At 59.2% G+C, this 16,347-nt stretch overlaps 2 protein-coding genes across 6 annotated transcripts; one reads left to right on the top strand and one right to left on the bottom strand.

The window, feature by feature from the left end:
- The first annotated feature begins 506 nt into the window (after window positions 1-506).
- On the top strand, window positions 507-13,761 carry WDR62 (WD repeat domain 62). The gene is made up of 29 exons (XM_065655161.1): window positions 507-1,202; window positions 1,757-1,848; window positions 1,927-1,989; window positions 2,504-2,561; window positions 3,258-3,428; window positions 3,539-3,673; window positions 4,760-4,942; window positions 5,984-6,144; window positions 6,303-6,477; window positions 6,557-6,673; window positions 7,261-7,400; window positions 8,032-8,123; window positions 8,385-8,510; window positions 8,706-8,773; window positions 9,161-9,282; window positions 9,377-9,452; window positions 9,944-10,055; window positions 10,177-10,240; window positions 10,325-10,414; window positions 10,710-10,822; window positions 10,899-10,951; window positions 11,043-11,174; window positions 11,271-11,464; window positions 11,841-12,097; window positions 12,445-12,546; window positions 12,619-12,733; window positions 12,804-12,837; window positions 12,928-13,107; window positions 13,381-13,761. Exons 1-29 carry the CDS (start codon window positions 1,041-1,043, stop codon window positions 13,627-13,629), a joined length of 3,636 nt encoding a protein of 1,211 aa, XP_065511233.1. The 5' UTR covers window positions 507-1,040; the 3' UTR covers window positions 13,630-13,761.
- Window positions 13,762-13,892: 131 nt separating this feature from the next.
- Window positions 13,893-16,267, bottom strand: POLR2I (RNA polymerase II subunit I). 5 transcript variants are annotated; one of them, XM_065655197.1, is made up of 6 exons: window positions 16,144-16,267; window positions 15,522-15,576; window positions 15,011-15,096; window positions 14,369-14,443; window positions 14,113-14,164; window positions 13,893-14,028 (listed from the first exon to the last, which is right to left on the bottom strand). In XM_065655197.1, exons 1-6 carry the CDS (start codon window positions 16,200-16,202, stop codon window positions 13,966-13,968), a joined length of 390 nt encoding a protein of 129 aa, XP_065511269.1. In that variant the 5' UTR covers window positions 16,203-16,267; the 3' UTR covers window positions 13,893-13,965. The 5 variants fall into 5 exon arrangements, with proteins under 5 accessions (XP_065511269.1, XP_065511267.1, XP_065511270.1 ...); XM_065655195.1 differs by having other exon boundaries at window positions 14,113-14,220; window positions 14,369-14,409; XM_065655198.1 differs by having other exon boundaries at window positions 15,011-15,084.
- Window positions 16,268-16,347: the final 80 nt, after the last annotated feature.

Below are 16,347 nucleotides of genomic sequence, written 5' to 3'. Positions count from 1 at the left end.
GGCCGCGCCAGCAGCTCCGCCCGGCAGATGGAGCCTAATCCGGGCTGAGCCGGGGCGGGGGGCGCGGCGAGAAGAGGGTTAAGCCCGGTTTAACGGCGCTAACGAAGGGGATGGGGAGGGCGGGGCTTCTGCGGCCCCCCCGGCCCCGGGACCCCCCGGCTCCGCTGCAGGGGCGTGGCCACGGGGCGGCGGCAACGCCCACCTGCCCGCTCTTGCGCGCTGATTGGCCGCTCGCTCTGTCAATCCGCAGGCGCGGCTCCGCCCCCCCTTTTTTGCGCAGGCGCGGTGCTGCGCTCCCCGCGGTGGGCGGGGCCGGGAGCTGGAGGCCACGCCCCTCGGCGCGCGGCGCACGTGGGGGCCGGGGCCACGTGATGGGGGCGGGGTGACCCCCCCCCCCCCCCCCCCCCCTCCCCACAACAGGGGGCATAAAATGGGACCCCGGGAACATCGGGAGGGACCCCGGGAACCCCCCCCGGGACTGGGACCCCCCAGGAACACCGGGAGGGACCCCAGGAACCCCGCCCGGGACCCCCCCAAGATCATCGGGAGGGACCCCAGGAACCCCCCAGGAGCACCGGCAGGGACCCCTGGGACCAAGACCATCCAGAAACCCCAGCAGGGATCCCGCCCTGGGTTTTGGGACCCCCCCCAGAAGAACCAGGACGGACCCCCCGGGGCTCAGCGAGGCGCGGGAGCCCCATTTTTGGGGTGAAATCAGCTATTTATGGAGGAGGCAACGCCGTCCCGCGCACCGGCACGACGGGATGGAGCGCGCAACGGGGCCTGCACGCCGGGGCAGGAACCGGGAGCTCCCCTGACGATCCCCACAGCAGGGACGGCCCCGTTGTCCGTTTTTCACGCCGCTCACAGCCCCTCCGCCTCCAGCGCTACCTTCGTTGCCGCTTCGTCGCGGTGCGCGGGGCTCGAACCTCTGACCTCGGGGTGACAGAAGCCCGGGTGGGCGGAGCCCGGCCGCGCGGTGCCGCGCCGCTATTGGGCGAGGCGGGGGAAGGCGGGGTGAGCGGCGTGGGCGCTGGCCAATGGGAAGGGGACGCCGGTTTTCCGCGGGCGGCTCGGAGCGTTACCGGGCGGCGGGAGCCATGGCGGCCGCGGGCGGCGGCGGTCACGGCGGGCCCGGGCCCGATTCGCCCCCGCTCTTCAGCCTGCGGCGGCGGCCGCGGCAGCACGGCCCGGAGGAGGCGGTGAGGGGAGCGCGGGGGGGGAGAGGAGCGGGGATTGTGGAGGGATTGGGGGGGGGGCGGGGGCGGGGCCTGGGAAGGGGCGGGGCTGGGAGAATGTGAGCGGGGCCTGGGAAGGGGCGGGGGCTGGGAGCATGTGGGCGGGGCCTGTGGAGGGGCGGGGCTGGAAGCACGTGGGCGGGGCCTGGGGAATGGGCGGGGCTGGGAGCATGTGGGCGGAGCCTGGGGAAGGGGCGGGGCTGGGGAGCCGGGGGGTGGAGCCAGGGGAAGGGGCGGGGCTGTGAGCATGTGGGCGGGGCCTGGGGAAGGGACGGGGCTGGGGCGACAGGGGCGGAGCCTGGGGAAGGGGCGGGGCTGTGAGCATGTGGGCGGGGCTTGGGGAAGGGGCGGGGGCTGGGGAAGGGGCGGGGCTGGGGAGACAGGGGCGGAGCCTGGGGCAGCACTTAAGGACTCCTCATGGTGGGGGGGACACACACTTTGGGGTCCCCCAATGGGATAGGGAGGACAAACAGCCCCATGTGTCCCCCCCATGTGTCCCCCCCGGGTTGTCCCCGCAGGTGACGCTGGAGAAGGTTCTGGGGGTCACGGCGCAGAGCGGCAGCGGCCTGGCCTGTGATCCAACCACGGGGCTGCTGGCTTATCCCGCCGGGTGAGCGCCCAAATCCCACCCTCCCCAGGACCCCCAAACCTCCCTCGCAGGGACAAACCTCCCCCCGTCCCCGTCCAGGTGCGTCGTTGTCATCCTGAATCCCCGCGACAACATGCAGAGACACATCCTGAACACATCCAGGTAACGCCCCCTGTACCCTCAAATACCCCCGGCTACCGTCAAACACCCCCAGGTACCCCCCAGTCCCCCCAAATACCCCCAGGTACCCTCCAAACTCCCCCAGACCCCCCCCCAACACCCCCAGGTAGCCCCCCAAACTCCCCCAGACCCCCCCAGGTCCCCCCAAACACCCCCAACTCCCCCAGTCCCGCCAAATACTCCCAGGAACCCCCCAAATACCCCCAGGTCCCTCCAAACTCCCCCAGGTACCCCCAGTCTCCCCCAACCCCCCGCTCAGGTCCTCCCCAACACCCCCCAAACACCCCAAGGTCCCCCCAAACACCCCCAAAACCTCCAGGTACCCCCAAATCCTCCCAGGGACCCCTAAACACCCCCAAACCCACCCAGGCACCCCCAAACACCCCCAAACCCACCCAGGTACCCCAAAGACCCTCAGGTACCCCCAGAACACCCCCAGGTCCCCCCAAACACCCCCAGTCCCCCCATTGTTAACAAAAACCCCCACATTTCGCAGGAAAACCCTGAGCGCCTTGGCCTTCTCCCCTGATGGGAAGTTCATCGTCACCGGAGAGGTGGGTTCCCCTCTTTATTGTCACGAACACCCCCAGTTTTTCCTCTCTTTTGGCTCAGTTTGGCTGCGTTTATCTCAATCCAAGTTTCTCCCTTCCCTTTCGATCCTCTCTCCTATTGGGGAGGGGGTGAGTGAGTGGCTGCGTGGTCGTTAGTGATATAAAAAGAGTTTAATAAAATAACAAAGGTTGGAGAATGGAGGGGGTCGGGTTTTGCTCCCAAGTGACAGGATGAGAGGAAACGGCCTCAGGTTGTGCCAGGGGAGGTTGAGGTTGGAAATCTGGGGCGATTTCTTCACAAAAAGGGCTGTCGGGTGTTGGAACAGGCTGCCCGGGGCAGCGGGGGAGTCGCCATTGCTGGAGGGGTTTAAAAGGCGTTGAGACAAGGTTTAGGGACGTGGGTTAGTGCTGGAGTTGGGTTACGGTTGGACTCAATGATCCTGAGGGTCTCTCTCAATTGAAACGATTCTAAGATCAGCTCAAAGTGGCGCCAGAGTCACCTCAGGGTCAAAATGGCGCCAGAATCACCTCAGGGCTCCAAATGGCCCCAAAATCACCTCAGGGCTCCAAATGGCCCCAGAATCCCCTCAGGGCTCAAAATGGCAGCACCAGAATCACCTCAGGTTTCCAAATGTCCCGCTTTTTTGGGGTGGTTTCCCACGCCATTCTTCCGCCGTTTTTTTCCCCTTTTTCACCCAGAACGGGCACCGGCCGGCCGTGCGCGTGTGGGAGGTGGAGGAACGGGCGCAGCTGACGGCGCTTCACGGCCACAAACACGGCGTGTCCTGCGTCGCCTTCTCCCCCAGCGCCCGCTACCTGGTGTCCGTGGGCGCCCCGCACGACATGCTGGTCAACGTCTGGCTCTGGAAGGTGAGCCCGGCTCCGAATCCCAAAAATTTACCCCCAAAACAACCCCATTTTTCCCCTTTCCTCCACCCTCGCGGGTTTATCGTGATGTTTATTTCTTTATTTGGGAGCAGAAGGAGGCGCTGGTGGCGTCCAACAAGGTGTCCTGCAGCGTCACGGCCGTGTCCTTCGCCGACGACGGTTATTTTGTCACCGTGGGGCACCGGCACGTCAAGTTCTGGTTCCTGGACTCTGCCAGGGAGATGAAGGTGACAACGGTGACATGTGGTTTCTGTAGATAAAACCCCAATGTTTTTCATTTTTTCACCAAAACCGGGGCTTAAATCCTCCTTACTAAGCCAGCGTGACATGGGAGAGGGTGGTTTTTCTGGGAAAAATCCCCGAGTTTTTCATTTTTCCACCAAAACTGGGGCTTAAATCCTCCTTACTAAGCCCGTGTGATGTGGGAGAGGGTGGTTTTTCTGGGAAAAATCCCCGAGTTTTTCATTTTTCCACCAAAACTGGGGCTTAAATCCTCCTTACTAAGCCAGCGTGACATGAGAGAGGGTGTTTTTTCTGGGGAAAAAAACCCCAAGTTTTTCATTTTTCCCCCAAAAGTGGGGCTGGATGTGGCTTAAACCCTCCTCACTGAACCCGTGCTGAAGACGTGTGTGGTTTCTGTAGAAAAAAACCCAAAGTATTTAATTTTTTTCACCAAAACTAGGGCTTAAATCCTCCTTACTAAGCCCGTGTGATGTGGGAGAGGGTGGTTTTTCTGGGAAAAAAAACCCAAGTTTTTCATTTTTCCACCAAAACTGGGGCTTAAATCCTCCTTACTAAGCCAGCGTGACATGGGAGAGGGTGGTTTTTCTGGGGAAAAAACCCAAAGTTTTTCATTTTTCCACCAAAACTGGGGCTTACATCTTCCTCGCTAAGCCAACGTCATGCAGGAGCGAGTGGTTTTTCTGGAAAAACCCCAAAGTTTTTCATTTTTCCACCAAAACTGGGGCTGGACGTGACTTAAATCCTTGCTAAGCCAGCGTGATGTGTGGTTTCTGTAGAAAAAACCCCAAGTTTTTCATTTTTCCACCAAAACTGGGGCTTAAATCCTCCTCGCTAAGCCAGCGTGACGTGGGGTTTCTGTAGAAAAACCCCAAGTTTTTCATTTTTCCACCAAAACCAGCACTAGACGCAGATTAAACCCTCCTCACTGAACCCAGCATGATGGAGAACTGTGCGTTTTCTGTGGAAACAAACCCCAAATTTTTGCTTTTACCCCCCCGAAACTTGCACCGCGGACGTCGCTTTTCCACCGTTCGTCATGGCGGCCTCGTTAACGCCTCTTCCTCCCGCAGGTTAACGAGACGGTGCCGCTCGTGGGGCGCGCGGGGCTGCTGGGCGAGCTCCACGACGCCGTTTTCTGCGCCGTCGCCTGCGGCCGCGGCCCCGAAGCCGGCGCCATCTTCTGCGTCTCCTCCTCGGGGCTGCTCTGCCGGCTCAACCACAAGCGGGCGCTGGAGAAATGGATCGTTCTCAAGGTGCGAATTGGGGCGAGTTGACCCCCCAAAGCCCCCCCGTCTTGGGAAACCTCCCCACCAAAAAGCAGGACATTGTGAGCCCTGAGGAGATTCTGGTGCCACTTTGAGCCCTGAGGTGATTTTGGCGCCGTTTTGACCCTGAGGTGATTTTGGCGCCATTTCGAGCCCTGAGGTGATTCTGGTGGCACCACTTTGAGCCCTGAGGTGATTTTAGTGACATTTGGAGCCCTGAGGTGATTTTGGGGCCATTTCGAGCCCTGAGGTGATTTTGGTGCCGCCATTTTGACCCTGAGGTGATTTTGGGGCCATTTTGAGCCCTGAGGAGATTCTGGCGCCATTTTGAGCCCTGAGGTGATTTTGGTGCCGTTTTGACCCTGAGGTGATTCTGGGGCCATTTGGAGCCCTGAGGTGATTTTGGGGCCATTTCGAGCCCTGAGGTGATTCTGGCGCCATTTTGACCCTGAGGTGATTCTGGGGCCATTTGGAGCCCTGAGGTGATTTTGGGGCCATTTGGAGCCCTGAGGTGATTCTGGGGCCATTTGGAGCCCTGAGGGGATTTTGGGGCCATTTCGAGCCCTGAGGTGATTCTGGCGCCATTTTGACCCTGAGGTGATTCTGGGGCCATTTGGAGCCCTGAGGTGATTTTGGGGCCATTTTGAGCCCTGAGGTGATTCTGGGGCCATTTTGAGCCCTGAGGAGATTCTGGGGCCATTTGGAGCCCTGAGGTGATTCTGGGGCCATTTCGAGCCCTGAGGTGATTCTGGGGCCATTTTGAGCCCTGAGGAGATTCTGGCGCCGTTTTGACCCTGAGGTGATTCTGGTGCCGTTTTGACCCTGAGGTGATTTTGGGGCCATTTGGAGCCCTGAGGTTATTCTGGTACCATTTTGAGCCCTGAGCTGATCTTAGAATTCTTTCAGTTGGGAGAAACCCTCAGGATCATCGAGTCCAACCATAACCCAACTCCAGCACTAACCCACATCCCTAAACTCCCCTAAAACCCTCTAACCCCCCAAAAAACATGCTGATTTTTCTCCCCGCAGGCGCCGCTGCCCACCTGCCTGTGCCTGGGCGACGAGCTGATGTTCTGCGGCTGCACCGACGGCACCGTCCGCGTTTTTCACGCCGGCGACATGCGGCACCTCGGCGACCTCCCCAAACCTCATCCCCTGGGTGGGGACGTCACCCGGGACCCCCCCACGAGGTACACGGGGAACCCCCACATCACCCCCCAACGCTTTCCCAACCTCGTCGAGCAGCGCGACGTTGGAATCGGCGCCCGGTTTGAAGCGGCGCCCCCCACAAAAACCCAAAATGCTGCCCAAAAATCAGCGCCCCGACCCCACATCCCTGTCCAAGCAGGCGGGGGGACCCCGCGTACCCCGACACGGTCGCCTTGGCGTACGACCCCGTCCGCCGCCACCTCTCCTGCGTCTACAAGGACCACAGCGTCTACGTGTGGGACGTGAGCGACCTGCGCCACGTCGGGAAGGTTTGGTCGGAGCTTTTCCACAGTTCCATCGTGTGGAGCGTCGAGGTGAGACCCTCGCACGGGGGGGATTTTGGGGTGCGTTGACCCCCAGTTTCCCCCTGCCGAGGTGTAATTTGGGGCGCAGGTGTACCCCGAAATCGAGGGGCGCCGGTCCCGCCTGCCCCCCGGCTCCTTCCTCACGTGCTCGTCCGACAACACGATCCGCGCGTGGAGCCTGGAGAGCGACGGCGGCGACGGACGGGTACGGCGGGGAGCACCCCAAAAAACGCCCCGAAAAACGTCCCAAAAACCGAGTTTGGGGGATTTTGAATGGGGTTTGGGTGGATTTGAACACATTCGGGTGATCTTGAATGGGGTTTGGGTGATTCTGAACAGATTTGGAGTGATTTTGTGTGGGTTTCGGTGATTTTCGAGCAGGCTTGGGATGATTTTGAACAGATTTGGGTGATTTTGAACAGGGTTTGGATAATTTTGAAGAGATTTGGGGTGATTTTGAACAGATTGGGGTGATTTTGAGTGGGTTTTGGTGATTTTTGAGCAGATTTGGGGTGATTTTGAGTGGATTTGGGTGATTTTTGAGCAGGCTTGGGATGATTTTGAATGGGGTTTGGGTGATTTTGAACGGGTTTGGATGATTTCGATCAGGGTTGGGGTGATTTTGGACAGATTTGGGGTGATTTTGGACAGATCTGGGTCATTTTGAACGGGGTTTGGGTCATTTTGAACGGGGTTTGGGTGATTTTTGAACAGTTTTGTGGTGATTTTGAACAGATTCGGGTGATTTTTGAGTGGGATTTGGGTGATTTAGAGTGTGTTTCTCATCCCCAGACCCTCCTCGACATCATCTACGTCGACAACCCCGCGCAGCATCTCCCGGCGCCGGCGGATGCCAAACCAGGGGTGCGGGTGCTGCAGATCAGCCCCGACGGGGAGCACCTGGCGTCGGGGGACCGAGCGGGGACCCTCAGGTAGGTGACACCACCAACGACCCATTAACTAATCAACTAACGATGAGCACACGCTCGTTAATTCCGGACACGATGATGAGACCGGGCGCAAGTCAACTCCGGGTGTTTCTGCGGCGTAATGCGAAGTAAAACACCGACAATCGCCCCGATTCCAGTTCATCGATTAATTTACTAGAATCCAAATTACATCGTTATTAGTTGAAGTTCATTAAGTCCGAATGCAAAACGTGAGACCAGGTGTGAGTCAGCTCTGGGTATTTCTGCACTGTAACATGAAGTAAAACACCAACAATCACCCCAGTTCCAGTTCAGTGATTAATTTACTAAACGCACGCGGTGGAATGATCATCTCTATCATCCCAATTATCATCCCAATTAGGCCTCACCGTTAATTGCCTTTATCTCACAAGGTCTCTACTTCTGCAGTCATAAAATCTCGGGGAAGATAAGACGAGGTGTCTGCCTCCACAACCACCCATCTAATCTTCCCAAAGTCCCAAAACTGGGATATTTAAGTCATAAAATGCTCCTTTGTTCCGCTAAGGACGGTGGGGGAAGCGTTTCGAGGTCGTCACGGACCCCGCGGGGATCCTGGGGGGATCAGGGGCTCACGATTCGCTTCCCCCCGCAGGATCCACGAGCTGCGGTTCATGCGGGAGGTGGCCAAGGTGGAGGCGCACGATTCCGAAGTGCTGTGCCTGGAATATTCCAAACCAGAGACGGGTAAAAGTCCGTGGGGATCGACGGCGGAGCCGAAATCCGCTGGGAAAGCTTCTCCTTCCCCAAATGACCCCAAAAAATGAGGTTTTTGGGGGTCTCTCTGTGACATGCGGGTTAAACTCGACTCAGCCTCCTGGACCCCCCAACTCCCTCCCTTTAACACCCCGTTTAAAACCTGGTTTTACACCCAAATCTTCACAGGGAACAACGGAAACGCTCGCGTGTTTTACCCAAGACGCGTTATTTTAACATCTTCTCTCACAGGAGCGGCGCTGTTGGCCTCAGCGAGCAGAGACCGGCTCATCCACGTCCTCAACGTCGCCAAGAACTACAAGCTGGAGCAGACGCTGGACGATCACTCATCTGCCATCACCTCGGTCAAGTTCGCCGGTAGGCGGACGGCTTCCCCTCCCCTCCTCCTGCCTCCAAAATGGGGTTTTTCTCCCCGGATTTACGTACCTGAACCTCTCGGATTGTGTCTAGTTCTGAAGATCATAGTTTTTTTAAGGATTCGTTCACAAAGAATCTTTTTCTTAATTTGCGGCCGCGCTCACTGATCACCTTTTCCTCCATATCTTCTCTCAGGCAACGGGGAGGTTCAGCTCATCAGCTGTGGCGCCGACAAAAGTATTTATTTCCGCAACGCTCAAAAGGTGAGTTTGGCAGAAAATCCACCCGTTTCTGCCCGGAAATCCGCGGGGTGAGGAGGCGGTGTCTTTAACCATGGAGACGTCTCTGGTTGCGTTTGAGTTGGTTGAACATCCTGTCCCCGCCACCAAGACATCTCCAGTTGGGTTTGGGTTGGTTGAACATCCCCATCCCCACCATCGAGACATCTCCGGTTGGGTTTGGGTTGTTTGAACGTCCTCATCCCCACCACCAAGACATCTCCGGTTGGGTTTGTGTTGGCTGAACATCCTGTCCTCACCACCAAGACATCTCCGGTTGGGTTTGGGTTGGTTGAACGTCCCCGTCCCCACCACCAAGACGTCATTTGGGTTTGGGAGGCTGAATGTCCCTGTCCTCTCATCTCCCTCCAGCTCCCCGATGGCTTCAATTTCGTGAGGACACACCATGTGGCCGAGAAAACCACCTTGTACGACATGGACATCGACATCACCCAGAAATACGTGGCTGTCGCCTGCCAGGACAGGAACGTCAGGTGAAGGTTCCACCTGCCCTGGGGTCACTGTCCTCCTCCCGCTGTCCCCGGGGGGGTTGTCACCGGTGTCACCCGCCCCCCGGCTCCGCTGCAGGGTGTACAGCACGGCCAGCGGGAAGCTCAGGTGCTGCTACAAGGGCTCGCACGGCGACGACGGCTCCTTGCTGAAGGTACTGGGGGGTCCTCACCACCGAGACGTCTCTGGTTGCGTTTGGGTTGGTTGAACATCACTGGTTGGATTTGGGTTGGTTGATCATCCCGTCCCCACCACCGAGATGTCTCTGGTTGGGTTTGGTTGGTTGAACATCCCATCCCCACCACCGAGACATCTTTAGTTGGGTTTGGGTTGGTTGAACATCTCTGGTTGGCTTTGGGTTGGTTGAACGTCCCCATCCCCACCACCGAGACGTCTCCAGTTGGGTTTGGGTCGGTTGAACGTCCCCATTGCCATCACCAAGACATCTCCGGTTGGGTTTGGGTTGGTTGAACATCCCATTCCCACCACCGAGACGTCTCCGGTTGGGTTTGGGTTGGTTGAACGTCCCCATTGCCATCACCAAGACATCTCTGGTTGGGTTTGGGTTGGTTGAACATCTCCAGTTGGCTTTGGGTTGATTGACTGTCCTTGTCCCCAACCCCCTGCCCCTCGTGTCCCCCCCAGGTCCAACTGGATCCCTCGGGGACCTTTGTTGCCACCAGCTGCTCCGACAAGAGCATCTCCCTCATCAACTTCCACTCCGGCGAGTGCGTGGCCAAAATGTTCGGCCATTCAGGTTTGGTTCCTCTTCCCCCAAAGTGGCGACTCCCCCGTTTTTCCATGAAACGCCCCCAAAATCCGCCCTTGGTGACGTCACCTGGACCTCGACGCGGCGCCAACCCCTCGTTTTCACGCAGAAATCGTCACCGGGATGCGGTTCAGCTACGACTGCAAACGCCTCATCACCGTCTCGGGGGACAGGTGGGGACCCCAAAATCACCCCCCCCATGCGTCCCCCCCTATATCTCCTCCTGAACCCCAAAATCCCTGATTTTCGCCCCAAAGTTGCGTCTTTATTTGGCACCTGGGCCCCAAGATCACGGGGACCATGAGGCAGCAGCTGCTGGAGCTCGAGAGGGCGAAGGAGCCGCAGGGGTAACGGGGGATTTTTGGGGATTTTGGGTGGATTGGGGGGATTTTGGGTGGGTTTCGGTGATTTTGAGCAAGTTTGGGGTGATTTTTGAACAGGGTTTGGGTGATTTTTGAACAGGGTTTGGGGTGATTTTTGAGCAGGTTCGGGGTGATTTTGAACAGGGTTTGGGTGATTTTTGGTGGATTTCAGTGGTTTTTAAGCAGCTTTGGGATGATTTTGAGCAGGTTTGGGGTGATTTGGGGTGATTTGGGGTGATTTTGAGTGGCTTTCAGTGATTTTCAATGCGTTCCCCCCCAGGCGCGACCCTGACGTGACCATCCCCAGTGGTGACACGTCCCCCGATGCCACCGAGGACCCCCCGGACGAGCCCCCGTCCCCACAAACCCCATCCCCAGGGACCCCGGAGCCGCGTGCGTGTCCCCCCATCCCCTTTATTCCCCTTTTTTCCCCCTTTTTCCCCCATTTTTTTCATTCCCCTCCCTGCAGCTCCCGCCTGCGTCCTGACCAACGGCCGCCTCCCCGTGTGGGCCAAGCGCCTGGTGAGTCCTGCCCCGTTCATTTAATTAATTAAACTAATTAATCAGCACGCCCGTCCGAGGTTCCCCTCACGCCGCCCGGTGTATCGCGCAGCTGGGGGAGCTGGAGGACGCGACCGAAGCGGCTTTTCCCACCCGGAGCAGCTACCGCCCACGCGGCCGATGGGCCGAGGGCTTTGCCGACCCCGCCATGGAGCCCGGGAGCCTGGAGCAGCTTCTGGCCGAGGTCGGCGGATCCCAGTAGATCCCAGTGGATCCCAGTGGATCCCAGTGCTCCGTTTCGGGGGGGAGGGAAGAATCCTGATATCCTGTCTATTTGCAGGCCGAGAGCTCCGGCAGCGACCTGGCCGAGGAGTCTCAGATCCCGGACGATTCCCAAATCACCGTGGATTCCCAAATAACCGAGGCGCCCCAGATCACCGGGGATTCCCAAATAACCGAGGAGCCCCAAATCACCGGGGATTCGCCCCAAGAGCCGGAATCACCCCCCGCGCCCGGCCCGGAGGAGCCGAGCGGGTCAGTGCTGGGGGGAAATGCTTAAGTTGAGCTTTGCTGGTGGGTTTGGGCTCAGCTTAAGGTCACCTGGGTCACGGCGAGGCCTGGAGTGCCCTTGTCCCCATTACGCCCTTGTCCCCATCACCCTCGTCCCCAAACCCCGTTGTCCCCATTGTCCCCTCGTCCCCATCGCCCTTGTCCCCAAACCCCATCGCCCCATTGTCCCCTCATCACCGTCGCCCTTGTCCCCATCACCCCATTGTCCCCTCATCACCGTCGCCCTTGTCCCCATCACCCCATTGTCCCCTCGTCCTCATCACGCTCGTCCCCAAACCCCGTTGTCCCCATCGCCCTCGTCCCGCTGCTCGGTGTCACCAACCTGTCACCTTCCCCCAAGGCACCGCGTGACAGAGCCACCATTGCACCCCGTGTCACCCGAGGAGCCCGTGTCACCCGAGGAACCTGTGTCACCTGAGGAGCCCTTGTCCCCAAAGGAGCCCGTGTCACCTGAGGAGCCCTTGTCTCCAAGGGAACCAGTGTCCCCAAAGGAGCCTGTGTCACCGTGGGAGCCTGTGTCACCCGAGGACATTGTCACCGGCCAGGACGACGCCTTGTCCTGCATTTCGCTGCAGTCGCAATCGCCAGTGCTGGAAGGTGACACTGGGGACAATGCCGGGGTGATAAAGGGACATGGGGTGACATGGGGTGACAATGGGACACGGGGTGACAAGGGGTGACAAAGGGACGTGGGGTGACAAAGGGATGTGGGGTGACAATGGGACACGGGGTGACAATGGGACACGGGGTGACAAGGGATGACAAAGGGACGTGGGGTGACAAAGGGACGTGGGGTGACAAGGGATGACAAAGGGACGTGGGGTGACAAAGGGACACAGGGTGACAAGGGATGACAAAGGGACGTGGGGTGACAAGGAACAGGGGGTGACAAAGGGACATGAGGTGACAAAAGGACATGGGGTGACAAAGGGACATTCCCGCAGGTGACAACTTGTCTGAGGACCCACAGATCAGCTCCCACCCCCACGCCCCCGAGCAGCAGAAATTCCTCCGGTGTCATTTTGAGACCCTGACAGACCCCACAGGTATTGGTGACACCGCGGGGATGGTGACGGTGCCACCGCGGTGCCACCAACGCACCCCCCTGACCCACCCAGAACTGTTCGACGCCTCCTTGAAGGATCTAAAACCCCTCGAGGAGCAAAAATCCTCATTTTTGAACCCCCGTTTGAGCATCTCGAGCCGGTTCCTCTCACGCTGCCGCAAAAACAGGTGGGTGGCGCGTCCGTCTGTCCGGCCGCGTGTCCGTCCCGTGTCCCCAACCCCGTCTCTCATCCCGCAGGTTGTTGGACGCCCGGGACCCCCCGAAACCGCCAGTGAGTCCGTTTGCCCCCCCCAAAAAACCAGGGAAAACTTGGGGAGAAATCCCCCAAAACCAGCGTTTTCCTCCTCGCTCCGTTTTTTAGGAAAAGGATGAAAATCTTGGGGAAATGGGCACGGAAACGGGGGAGTGGCCAAAAAGGGAGTTTTTCAGCCCAAAACGGCCTCGCCGGGAAGATGCGGCCCCCGCGGGGGTGGAAACGGTGACGGCGGCGCTGGGGGAGCTGAGGACGCGCTGCCAGGACACGCTGCGCATCTACGACCAGGTGAGGGACACAAAAACGGGGTGAAAACCCCAATTCGGGGTGGTTTGGGGGTCACTCGCGTCATCCCCCCGCCGTGGGGATGGATTTTGGGGATGTCTGTGGAAGGGACCCCCCCCCAAAAAATGGGGTGACACAGGGACCTGAGGTGACAAAGGGACCTGAGGTGACAAAGGGGCGTGGGGTGACAAAGGGATGTGGGGTGACAAAGGGACACAGGGTGACATGGGAGAGGGGGTGACAAGTGGCGGGGGGTGACAAGTGCCACTCCCACAGGTGACACTGGCCGCCGATGTCACCCAGGAGGACCTCACGCGGGCCAAAGCGGCTCTGGCCGCATTTTCGGGGTGGATCCGGGCGGAATTGAGCAACCGCCACGTCCCCGACACCGTCACCTGTGTCACCGACAATGTCACCCCCACCACCACGGGCGTCCTGCTGCTCCTGCTGCTCCGCAACTACTCGGAGGTTCTTGTGGGGCTGACCCGGCACAAACTCGAGCGCGACGACCCCAAAACACCCTAAGTCGGGGCCGTTTTGGGCAAATTTAACCACTTTGCTCCATTTTAACCATTTTCGGAGCTCCGGGATGGGGGTTTTTTGCACTCGTTTCCCGCCCCGTTACTGCTCAAGTTCAAGGTTGTTTTAACCAATAAATTGCGGGTTTGAACTAAAACGGGGTTGGATTTGGTGCCAAATTTTGGGGGGGGACGGGACATTTGAGGGCTCATTTTGTCACCTCCCCCCAGCCCCCAAAACCACCAACACCCCGTTGCAAAAAATCTCCTTTATTGTCACCAAAATGTCACCCTGGGGTGGGGGTGATGTTGATTTTTGGGGGGTCCGGGGACATCTCGGGTGTCACTCGGTCCAGCGGTGGCCGCAGTGGGGGGCGGTGCAGACGTAGTAGAGTCTCATGGCGTCCTGGGGGGGGGGGATGACAGTTTTGGGGACAGTTTTGGGGACACGGGGACAATTTTGGGGACACTTTGGGGGGGGTGATGTCACCTCGGCTCTGGCGCTGTGGGACTGGAAGAAAACGGCCTCTTTGTGTCCGCACCTGGGGGGGGGGACAGTGGGGACACGGGGGGGGGACATTAGAGCCCCATGGGGACACTGGAGGGGGGGACACGAGGACATCAGAGCTGGGGAGGGCACAGAAGCAGCAGAGGGGGGACCTGCTGTCCCCAGGGGGTGTCCCCAGGGGGTGTCCCCAGGGGGTGTCCCCAGGGGGTGTCCCCAAGTGTCCCCCCCGTCCCCTCACTTCTGGCAGGGATGGTCCTCGGTGCGCGGCAGCGTCGGGTCCTGCGACACGTCGGCGATGATCTGCGTCAGCTCGCTGTGAGAGCCTTAATTAGCCCTTAATTACCCCCAGCCACTCATTAACCACCCCCTCATTAATTACCCTTCACCAACATCCTTATTAATTACCATTAGCTGCCCTGGAGTTCTCCCTTATTAATCACCCACCCAACACCCTTCAATTGCTCTTATTAACCAATTTACTGATTATTGGTATTAATTAGCAATTAATTTATTAATCACTGCTATTAATCCATCCCCACACATCTTTATTGTCTTTATTCCCTTCCACTAATCACTCCTTAATTAATTACCCTCATTCCTACGTTGTTTGTTAACTTCTTATTAATCACCCCAAAGATTCTTTTTAACTGCTTTTCTCTTATTAATTAATTACTCTTTGCTTTAATTACTTTCTACTAACACCCTCCATAAGGGTGGGAAACAGAACGGGACCCAGGTGTCTGGGAGCGATAATTAATTAATATGCTCTGCTAATTAACCTGCTCTGCTAATTAACCCCACTGCTAATTAAACCCCCCTGCTAATTAACCCTCCATGCTAATTAACCCCCTGCTAATTAACCCCCCGCTAATTAACTCACTCGACTTCATGCGTGATCTTGTTGACGTAGATGCAGCTGTTGTCGGCCTCTTGCTGGTAATCGCAGTTACGGCACTGGGGAACAAACTGGTCCCAGTATCAAACTGGGACTGGTCCCAGTATCAAACTGGGAGGGGGGGACACAACCCCGGGGCTGGGACTGGTCCCAGTATCAAACTGGGAGGGGGGACACGGCCCCATTGCTGGGACTGGTCCCAGTATCAAACTGGGAGGGGGGGACACAGCCCCGGGGCTGGGACTAGTCCCAGTATCAAACTGGGAGGGGGGACACAGCCCCGGGGCTGGGACTGGTCCCAGTATCAAACTGGGAGGGGGGACACGGCCCCATTGCTGGGACTGGTCCCAGTATCAAACTGGGAGGGGGGACACGGCCCCAGTGCTGGGACTGGCCCCAGTATCAAACTGGGAGGTGGGGGGGCGCACCCCGCTGTGGTGCGGGACTGGTCCCAGTTTGCCGCGGGGACTGGTCCCAGTTTGGGGGGGTCACTCACGGCGTAGAGCAGGATCCGGTTCTCCTTGTCCTCCTTGGGGTACAACATGTTGTTACTGGGGTGGGGGACAAACACACACACATTGGGGACATTGGGGACACCGGGGGGGCCATGGGGGGACATTGGGGGTATAGGGGACCCTGGAGAAATATTGGGGACCCCGGGGGGGCCCATGGGGGGGGTCAGGGGACCCATGGGGAGACATTGGGGACCCCGGGGGGGGAATTGGGACCCCGGGGGGGGCAACTGGGACCCCGGGGGGGGCCCATGGGGGAGTCAGGGGGTCCAGGGGGGGACATTGGGGACCCCGGGGGGAGGCTCATGGTGGGGTTAGGGGGTCCAGGGGGAGACATTGGGGGTATAGGGGACCCCGGAGGAATATTGGGGACCCCGGGGGGGCCCATGGGGGGCTCAGAGGGTCCAGGGGGGGACATTGGGGACCCCGGGGGGTGTCTGGGGCCCACGGAGGGAACCCGGAAGGCCCGTGGTAGGGGGGTCTGTGAGGCCTATGGGGGTATCGGTGAGCACCGTGGGCCAGGGAGCCCCGGGAGGGAAGCGGGAAGACCCGGGGGGGGGTCTAAGGGACCCCGGGAGGGGGTCCGGGGGTCCCCGGTCCCCTCACCACTCCTGGCAGAACCGGATCCCCACGAATCCCGGCTCGTAGGCCCCGTCCGTCTCCATGGCGCCCGGCGACGGCGGCCGCGGGGGGACAAACTTCGCCAGGGCGCCTGCGCGAACCCGCCTCCCGTCAGCCAGAACGCGCCGCTATTGGCGGGGCACGGCGGGGCGGGGGGGGAAGCTCCCTTCGCTATTGGCTGTTCGGCGC

The sequence above is a fragment of the Caloenas nicobarica genome, chromosome 37 (assembly GCF_036013445.1).
Source record: "Caloenas nicobarica isolate bCalNic1 chromosome 37, bCalNic1.hap1, whole genome shotgun sequence".
Taxonomy (NCBI): Eukaryota; Metazoa; Chordata; class Aves; order Columbiformes; family Columbidae; genus Caloenas; species Caloenas nicobarica.
Note: the sequence above shows the minus strand (reverse complement) of the source record. Positions and strands in the feature narration are given on the sequence as shown.

Excerpts from the sequence above, each read along its gene's own strand:
- POLR2I (XM_065655195.1), bottom strand. The coding sequence starts at position 16,202 with ATGGAGACGGACGGGGCCTACGAGCCGGGATTCGTGGGGATCCGGTTC. Across the intron at positions 14,410-15,010 it reads AAGATCACGCATGAAGTCGA|GACCCGACGCTGCCGCGCAC; the intron begins GTGAGTTAATTA and ends GACGTGTCGCAG. Across the intron at positions 14,221-14,368 it reads GAGGACCATCCCTGCCAGAA|TGTCCCCATGGGGCTCTAAT; the intron begins GTGAGGGGACGG and ends CCCCCCCTCCAG.
- WDR62 (XM_065655161.1), top strand. The coding sequence starts at position 1,041 with ATGGGAAGGGGACGCCGGTTTTCCGCGGGCGGCTCGGAGCGTTACCGG. Across the intron at positions 7,401-8,031 it reads GACCGAGCGGGGACCCTCAG|GATCCACGAGCTGCGGTTCA; the intron begins GTAGGTGACACC and ends TTCCCCCCGCAG. Across the intron at positions 9,283-9,376 it reads TGCCAGGACAGGAACGTCAG|GGTGTACAGCACGGCCAGCG; the intron begins GTGAAGGTTCCA and ends GCTCCGCTGCAG.